Consider the following 9,886-nt stretch of genomic DNA (forward strand, 5'->3'; position numbering starts at 1 on the left):
TTTACTTGGAAGAACGATACAGTATGTAGCATATGGTTATGATTTGAGATCATTTCCATTGTAATTGGTCACACAAAAAAATAGATTGCCCATGCTATTTTTAATTTGGTCTGTAAACAAAACACTAAACTATGTGCATTACAGAATGATAGGGTAACAAACATAACATTCTAATGTAAGAAATAACGTAGAAGTCTGTATATTCTTTTTAGAAATAGAGTTTTGTTGGAATTGCACTTCTTGAAACCCAAAGAAATGGTGCTTTACACACATCTGAATCTTATGATTCATATCTAATATAGAAAACAATGTTTGGTTAAATATCTATAATTACTATCTCTATATAACTATAGCTACACATTTATCTAGAACCTCACTTGAGACAGAATGACTAAATTGAAATGTAACTTAACCTACATAAAAATAGGTTAATCAAAAGTAAAGTGTCAGAGAGCAAAGTAAAAAAGTATTAAAAATAAAAAAATCTTAATTACATTTTATTTTGGAATTTTATCTGTAGAAAATGTTTGTATAGTTAGCATGATCTGACTTCTAAAACTAGGTACACCAGACATGTACATAATACATACTCAAAATCTCATCACATTAGTAGACAAGACGATAAAAATGAAAAATAAATAATTAAAATACTGGTTTTAATTTGTGAATTAGCTTATATTTATACATACTTGTGTATGTGTATATATATATATATATATGTGTATATTTATACTTTAAAACATAGGCATATTTATAATGGGTACAGGGTGTGCGATGCAGGGGGGCCCTGCAACACCCCCTGCACTCATAGTATACTTACCTTGTGCCGGCAAGCAGGTCTCTCCTCCTCCACGGTGCCATCTTTCCAGTGATATCTTCGGGAAGATGGTGCCGCACAATGAAAGCAAAGACTGTGCAAGCATGACAGTTATTATATATTATATATCTTATAGCTAATTTATCTTATTATTTATTAGCAATTGGAAATCCCTACTTAAAAGACTTTGGATCTGATGCTGAGTCGCACGCTATGTCGATGTCGGACGTAGTTGAGCGATTTGTTTGTTACTGCCCATTCTTCTTCTGGGTACACACTATACGATATATCATACCTTATATCGTTCCGACGCGGATCGGAAACAATATATTGTACACATCCTATAGTTTGTATGCCTGATTGCACGTTCACACGCAGCATGTGACGACATATCGCAAAGTTATATAGCGAATCACGATGCATAGTGTGTACCAAGCAGAGTCCTGCACACAGATTCGCAGTTGTGATTAACTCGCACAGTCTCTGAAATGTTTTGAAAATGTTTTGGGTGTTCCTGGGCGGTGACCGGGTGGTGCTAGGGTTGTGTTTATTTAGACGCATGGAGATGGCTGTCTCATGGGAGTGTTATGGGAGTGTGGCTACGTACACAGACAAGCACATTGGAGGCCATACTCAGATGGAAAATCTGCAGCTACCATAGGGGTGGTGCAAGTTTGATGGTGCAACCATGTGGTATTACAGTGTCTAGAGATGCTCATAGTGTACCATATTTTGCCTTTTAATACATATTGCCGCTTTAAAAAAAATTGGGTAGACTCGCCGAAATCTCGCCAATGCTTGCATCTGACAGGCTATTGCATGTCCCTCGTAGGCTCATTGTCCATTGTGCCAGATTAGTTATTAGCATTAAATCCTGTCTGTTAGCTGAACTTTTGTGTTCAGACTCTAGGCTCCAATTGTGAGACTGAGAAGTTAGCTTTGCCCCTAATTTCTGCTGTAGATTTCAGTTGTATGCAGTTGCTCTATCAATCATCAAAGAACCAACAATGGATATACATTTCAGGGACTGAACTACAGTACTTCAGGTAGTGTCTGCATGTGGCAACAGATGATGGCAGGGAAGATAAACAACATTCAGTTTTATTTTGCCAATGTTGTAAGGATGGGCATCAATCTCCAATCTATTTTTTTTTCCCCTAAACCTGATGTTCATGTCTGATACATCACGTTTTATTGATATATCGTACCTTATATGGATCGATTCTAGAGATATGATGTATTGATAGAGGTGATCCAAAAATCCCAAAGATGCAGCAATGATACCTATTCCCCAGCATCCCTAGCGTCGCCTCACTGCACATGGATTTCTTTTCAGCTCCGGTAACCTTGTATGTGGAAAAATAATATTGATCTTGGAAAAGATCAATAATGTTTTTCTTTTTTTCAATTATTGTCTGATTTAAGGACAGACATGGTGAATCCATCGTTACGACACCACCGATTGGCCATCCCTACACTGTAGTCGCTGGTGTCAGTTCTGTGCTCTAAAACCCTCCCATATCTTCTTATTTACTCTGGAAATGAGAAACTGCTCCACTTGCATAACTTATCCCATGAAAAGCACCCTGCTCTGTGACATAAACAGGGTCAGCTCTGAGCTAAAGGTCTGTGCACTTCTCATATCCTCTACTGAGAGCAAGGTGGAGCATTAGAAATGAGAATCACCTGTTTTTATACAACCTTGGTTAGTGTCAACCATTTCTGTATTATTTTCCCTTGCCAATAACACAATTTGCTCAATTACTATACAGGATACCAGCAATACAGTACTAGTATAATAGTAAAGGGCATACATAAAACATTCTCAGACACAAAGGGCCTAAATTAAAGCAGCATGCAATGCTGCTAGTTGAGCGATTTTTTTGTAACCGCACATGTGCAGATACCTGAAGACTCGTATGTTGCATGCGTTACACAGGCGCAGTTGTGATTGAGATGCGCAGTTTCCGAATGTCTTAAAAAAGTCCTGGGCATTTTTGGTTGGTGACTGGGCGATGGCTGAACAGGTACACGGAGATGGCCCATCTCATGGGTGTGCTATAGGAGTGTCGCTAAAGTGTTTCCGTATATAGGCATTTCATTATTTACATTGGGGAAAAATGCCACTTGACATAGTGCTACCGATGATGGCAACTAAAGACGCACCAGGCGGTATTGCACGCTCAAAGTGGGCATCTCAGTCCTTGCACATTTAGCTTATATGCACAGATGTACACCAGGGAAGAGATTTGTAGCGGCACTTGCAGAAAGTCGCTGACAGGTGACCACCAAATTAGGCAGCTGCAGCCATGTCTGCATCTACCTCTAAATCAGTCCCAATGAGCCACACTCATGAACCATGATTGTCACACTCCAGTCACCTGCTGACATGTGTATATGTGTGTGTGTGTCTATCGTAACTCTTTCCCCCTCTCTCTGTTTCTGTGTCTTCTCCCCAGTCCCAGTAAAGACCTGGTAAGTGCACGCTGAAGCTGTTCTTCCTGGGGCTTCTTTGCAGGGGTTCTTTGCTCCTACTGTTGCAAGTTTGTGGAATCGGGGGTATTTGTTTTTTGGGGGCCCTGGGGATTATGGGCCTCATTCAGAGGCGGTCGGAGGATGCAAGCGGTCGCTCAGAAACTGGGCGGCCACTTGCATCCTGACCGCCCGCCTCTGTTGCGGTCGTTAGGCTGTGGGTTAACACCCACAGCTCTAACGACCGCTCGGGTGATGGGTAGGGTCTCACTTGTCGTAAGCCCCGGAGAGCTTCTGGCTCTGTCTGAGCCGGAAGCTCTCCACTGACATCACTAGTGATGTCAGTGGGGCCTCCCCCAAACGGCAGGCGTTCCCATAGGAACGCCTCCGTTTGGGCTGCCACCCCCCCGGCCCGCCTTCCAAACGGGGCGAGCTATCAATCAACATCAACAGCTCGCCTCCTTTGGAAAGAAACCCGCTACGACCAGCGCTGTCGGTCGTAACGGGTCTCACGCATGCGCGCGAGGGTGCCGGCTCCTTCGTGCGCATGCGCACTGGCAAAACATCGAGGTGGCCGTGCGGTCGTAGACCGTACGGCCGCCTCTGAATAAGCTCCTATGTCTCATATTCCTCCCGACTACAATCCAAATCAGCACATTCCAGAGCAACAGGCACTACACACTGGAGCAATGTTGGGACGATTTGCCGTTTCGTAACGACATATCTGCTACATCACTCAGTATGTACGCATGATTGTGTGCTCCTGCAGATTCTAGTGACGGTCGCCAAGGTTTGATGTGCTGCACATAAAACCTAGCGATATTACTAGCGGCCAGTGCATTGTTAATGAATGATGTAACGGTGATCCTTACATCGTTCATTAAAGTTGTCCAGTGTGAATGCACATCAAATCGATGTCAGAACGAACGCCTGTCGATCCAGTGCGTACTTAGCTTAAGTGTTGAACTTCAATTTTACAAATTAAGCCCTGGATCATCTCAATGTAAAGGGAAGCAAAGTTGAATATACATTTTTGAATATTGCTACTGTAGATAATGCTCTGGAGTGAAATGCTGCAGCCACATACCAGCCACATACCAGCCACATACCAGCCACATATCAGCCACATGACACTGCTGCTACACAGAAGTATACTACAGCATGACCTCCCAGCACAAAATGGTCTGGTACAAAACGTCTCACTTAGATTACTAATACAATAATCTGTTCTCTATTCATTTGAAAGGACTAATTAGATAACTGGAATAATAAGCTAAGAGGGAAACTTTGGATTAGAACATTTGTACTTTGTGGAAGCATTACTATTGTGAGTGTCATGATATGAGTATGTAGCCAATGGCTCACCAATTGCATCTCTGGGCATGCAGCATGCCAAGCTTGAAAAAAGGTTCTTGTGACTACAGTTCAGCAACAGTCATTGGACCCAAGTATATTGTGAGAGCTGGTTCAAAACATTCAGCATAAATTGTTACAGTAGTTTGAGCTGGCTATTCTGTGTGATTCAATGCAGATTCAAAGTAATAAATAAGAATTAGGAGAAACTGAGAATGTGATAAAGTAATTCTTGGAAAAACTCTGATACATATCTTGGCACAAATATGACAAGGCTCTTAACCATTTAGTTGAGTCATGAATGCTTGCTCACCATTTTACATACTACAGCTCTTGCAAGATGCTGACTTAATCAAATACATATGTTTTGTGACACATCCAGAGAAAGTGAGCTCCTTTTCTTTTTTGCTTAGTATGTCTTAGTTTAATAACTATAAGAAACCTTACACAAAAATAATTTTTCAAGCAAATATCTGAAATCGTTCTTCATTCTCATTGTGCAAAGTCTCCATAGTGTTAGGAAAATACAGTACCATATACTTCATGGTAGAGAACAAAATTCCCACAAATACAGATGTGTCCTTGCTCACGTAGCCTCAAAATGCCATACAGCACGATATGCCTGGCGCGAGTGAGCCGACAGATCCCGCTCAACTCTGCAAGCTAGCCCTCCTGCATTAGGCTCCGCCCTTGTTGCTGAGCTGTTCCAGAGCAGCATGCGGTAGGGATCTTGGGACGAGGTGCAGGTGTTGGAAGGCAATGCCTAGTACTGGTCTTTGGAGGCCATGTGGCACTTTCACAGGCTGGGCAGCAACCCCTCTCCCCCTCCCGAAAAGGCAGGTGGCCTGGAATCAACTCCCCGGTGGCCCAGTCCGTGCCTGCATATGCGGGAATCGGAGGTGGTCGCAAGTTGTGTCAGTGCTGCGTCTTCGTCTGTAGCGGAGCAGAAAAGTTATTGTAATGCTGAAAGTGACGTCTTGTGTAATGAGATGCCCACCTCCGGCTTCTCTGAACCGCTGCATGCGTCCAAAGGCACAGCATCTGGTCACCATTGTCAACATCGCAGCAATCATCAGACATTTAATCAACCCATAGGTTGCTAGGAATGTCCACTGCAAGTAAGCTGACCAGTGAATCTGTGCCTGCATTTTAGATGCTGCTCCCTGTTGCCACTCCCAAATGGCCTCCCCCACACTGCGACCAGAGCCGCAGCACCATCGCAGAACATGCACACTGCACTTCCTGGTGGCTGGTCCCAGGCAGCCACTAGGAGGTGCAGTAATGCCAAGATTACCCTCATACGACTGTCTATCTATCTATCTATCTATCTATCTGTCTGTCTGTCTGTCTGTCTGTCTGTCTGTCTGTCTGTCTGTCTATCTATCTATCTATCTCTATAAAGAAAAAACTACAACCAGGATAAAAGACCACCCTTCTTTCAGGGCTCTGTGTGGCAGCTAGTTTAGCCAATTCCAAATCATAGATCCGTCCCTGCTAAAGGCAACAAAGGCAATCCAGTATACAGTAGGGCCAAATTGGGTTCATTGTGAAGAACAGAGTAACCAGGTGGGTAGTTTTACAGAGAAGTGCAAAAACAATATTTTATTTTCCAGAGTGAAATTATCAAGATGAGATATAGGTCTGGAGATGGCACATTCCCATTCCTTACTGTAAAGAAGGATGGACTGCTATCTCCATGAACAAAAAACACTTGAATTCTGTATGGGCTGACAGCTGGTGGATTTCGGGTCTCACCCCTTTATTTATAATATGAAGCATTTTTCACATTTAGATTGCACGTCAGAAGTGCAGCTTTGGACACACTTTATAAAAATACAATCTCTCAAATACAAAATTTGCCACAGTAAGTCCTGGTTATCCTGCACTCTCATGATTACGTTACGAATAAATGAGGCAAAACCGAAGTGTTTTTAATATGGTAGAAGGTTGGTGTGACGTTTACACTTTGGCACAGTGCTCATCTTTATATATGTATCTCCCTGCTCAGTAATATAGGCACACATCTTAGTGCAGTTTATTCCCTGGATAATTAGTGCCATGTATCTTTGCTACCATGTTGCAAACCCTTCTGAGATCAAGTAACATCTATAACATATTATTGGCAGAATGAAACCGTTTTGCAGAGTGTAAATAAAGAAGACGTACTGCATTATGAAAGAGAAGTTTTATTTCCTTTGTAAAAGGGATCTGTTCATTTCCATTTAATTCTCTTAGTCAGGGTAATTTCTGGCTCTTAATCCACCAGAAACAGCTAGCATTGCCTCAGTCCCCAAGAGAGACAATTTGTACTTTATAACTTAAAAAATGACAGTCTTTTGTTTATTGGCCAGCTCTCATTTATACAGCCAGTGTTATAATCCCATGCACAATACTTTCCTATCCCTTACCATATACCATCCCTTTTCACCAATGTTTGTTCACTGACAGCAGTTGAATGCACACAGTGATTGGCCAGGGTATAATACTACTACTACTGTTAGTACAGTATGTTCTCCTACCCAACTAATCTTTTTTACTGTACTGTAAATTGTATTTGTGATTACATATGCATGATGTACAGGAGGAGTGTAGCTGCTGGGTAAGATTAAAATGGTTGAACATGAGGATTATTATGTACTGTATACCTTCAGTACACTCTCCCAGGGTAACCTTACCAGATGGCGCTATCATTACTCCATCATTACGACAGGGCACAGAGTTGGGCGCACATGTTGCTGTTTCATGCTCTGTATTTTTAGGTCTTTTAACATATTCAGATTGTCAGTGATGGAAGTATGCTGATAATGATCACTTACCTGTCAATTTTTTTGTATTTGCAGGATTTTATGGTCAACTGCAGACGTTTTTTCCCCCCACATTACAGTGATCCTCAGAGAAACATGCAACATGGTAATATGTGCAGCATGGTGCCACCTTTCGAAGATGGTTGTGGGAACAAAACAGACTTTGATGCATTTCATAGGGCATTCACTTCTCACTCTGGTATTACAGGTAAAGAATATACAACAAACTGTTTATACTGTAAAAGTTTCTTTTGTTCTAGTAACAATCCACCCATACAATTTCCTCTATATACAAGTAGGCTTTTATTGGTTCTTGATAGCAGTGGTGTATCTATAATTGATGCTGGATGTGTGGTTCACACAGATCCATTGGTCAAGGGGGGGTCCAAAACTTGCTCCAAAGTAGCCATCTTTCTGCTGATATATTCAGGAAGATGTGGCCAGCAGATAATAAAAGACTCATTCTGGAATGATGGTGTCATGGGAGCAAGTATTGGAGTGAAGGGGTACACAGACACACATGATATCTAACATTGTCACAGGTATTTGGGGGGGGGGGTGTCACTTCATGCGCTGCCCCCTCATCTCTTAAAATGTCCCTGCTTAATGAAGAATTCCATAGATGACCATATTACCTATCAGTTAACCTAGATATACAAGTGCTGGCCAGGGAGTCCTGGTTCAGATTCCACCAAGAGACATCACAGGACAGACCTTATATAATGCAGAAGTATAAGAACTATTTGCTAGTGATAGGGCCAAGAACCAAGCAGACAGGTCTCCCAGGCCATAGTGACTAACTGTCACTAATATCCAGGGCCAGTCTAAGGTATTCAAAATTTGTCCATGAAACTTTTGTCTTGGTAAATATCGTTGGACTTTAGATGTTCATATTTATTATATTTATCATTCAGTTAACATGACAAAGATGGTAAAATACAGTTTCATCAAAAGCATACCAGCCAACCAACTTATCACTGTTCTGCTCTACCCCTACCAGATATCATTTTCAGTTCAACGTCCAACTGTTTACCCCTTCCCCTTAGTATCTAAGCATATATGGATAGGGCCTTCCATCCTGTTGTTTCTCCATTGCACTGTACATGTCACCAGTGCTCTTCTCCCTTATCTCCTTCACCCCTTCAGTGACTATGACTGTGTTTGCTCGCCCATACCCTGGGTTCAGAATAATTGAATTCTGAATATTATGTATGTACTCTATGCTCCAACTGGCTTCAGGGTGTTGCCCTACCTATGCCCTTGTTGTTCATCCTACCAGTCTGAGATGTGATATTAATGTTTGGTACTTATGCTAAATACTTATGCTTTGGTCACCCATTGTGTATGGTATTTATGCTCTGATATCCTGGTATTGTTTTCTATGTATACCTTATACAGCGCTGTGTATACTTTGTGGCGCCTTATAAATAAAAGTTCAAAATAATAACAACCTAGTGGTTCATGAGATTAAATCTGTATTGATGCCCTTCTCATCCAAATTAACATAAGTGTATATTAGTGCATGCTATAATAGACAAATATTATCACTATCAATAATACGTCTACCAAAGTAGGTCGTCTACAACAATCTAAACATCTGCGTTAGCTATTTAAAAATTAATTTTCTCTATTTTACTTCCTTACAATCACACCAATTATACTGATATGGTTGATGCCAAATTGAATATTGTTTTTGCAAATGCCTACACTGAACACTTTTCACACAACTAACAATTGACATTGACTGTGGATAAACTGGGAACACTCAACACAAAGTCCTTTTTCATTTTCCTATCTTGTTACATTTTACAATAAGTTATTGCAAACATGATATAGATGAAATGGTACTGTGAGCTGACACCCCATAACATCATAGAACAGAATCTGCACTACAAAACACTTTACTAATGGGCACATTAGGAATGAAATATTGAAGAAATTGTGCCAAATTTGAAAGGAAAAACATTTCAGCAAGAAAAACAATATTAAAACTATTCATTTAAAATAAACATATGTGCTTCACATGTATGTAATATACTGTACTGTAAGAAAAAATATATACTTAATAGTCACTAATTTTAGGATTTCTTTGATTTCAGTTTATGATTTCCCAAATGGATCAGCTGGCCTTTTTGGGGACTCGCAACGGAATAACTTAGAAGATACCAGTTTCTTACAGATTAATGCAATTGATCGCTGTCCTAGCCAACTTTCGTCTGTTTACACCGAAGGATAAAGTTGACTGTAACATGCCTATAGCATGAGCGTTAATCCACTGGGAAAAACAAGACTAGACATTGTTCAGAAAAGAAGTAACTCTTTAGAAGAACAATCCATCTGAATATATAGGTTTCGACTCAAAGGGAAAGCATAAAAAAGCTAGAAAGTAAATAGCATTTTACATTTCCAAAATGCAGTTAAATAAGACATCAACAATGAA

General features: G+C 40.9%; 1 protein-coding gene across 1 annotated transcript in view; it reads left to right on the forward strand.

Moving 5' to 3' along the window:
- GLIS3 (GLIS family zinc finger 3) overlaps nucleotides 1-9,682 on the forward strand; it is a 548,195-nt gene extending 538,513 nt beyond the window's left edge. Inside the window, 3 exon segments of the mRNA XM_088476633.1 lie at nucleotides 7,483-7,505; nucleotides 7,507-7,654; nucleotides 9,546-9,682. Of these exon segments, the coding sequence (XP_088332759.1) occupies nucleotides 7,483-7,505; nucleotides 7,507-7,654; nucleotides 9,546-9,682 (308 nt within the window).
- Nucleotides 9,683-9,886: the final 204 nt, after the last annotated feature.

This window comes from Taudactylus pleione, unplaced genomic scaffold (assembly GCF_031769625.1).
Source record: "Taudactylus pleione unplaced genomic scaffold, aTauple2 ptg000190l, whole genome shotgun sequence".
Classification (NCBI taxonomy): Eukaryota; Metazoa; Chordata; class Amphibia; order Anura; family Myobatrachidae; genus Taudactylus; species Taudactylus pleione.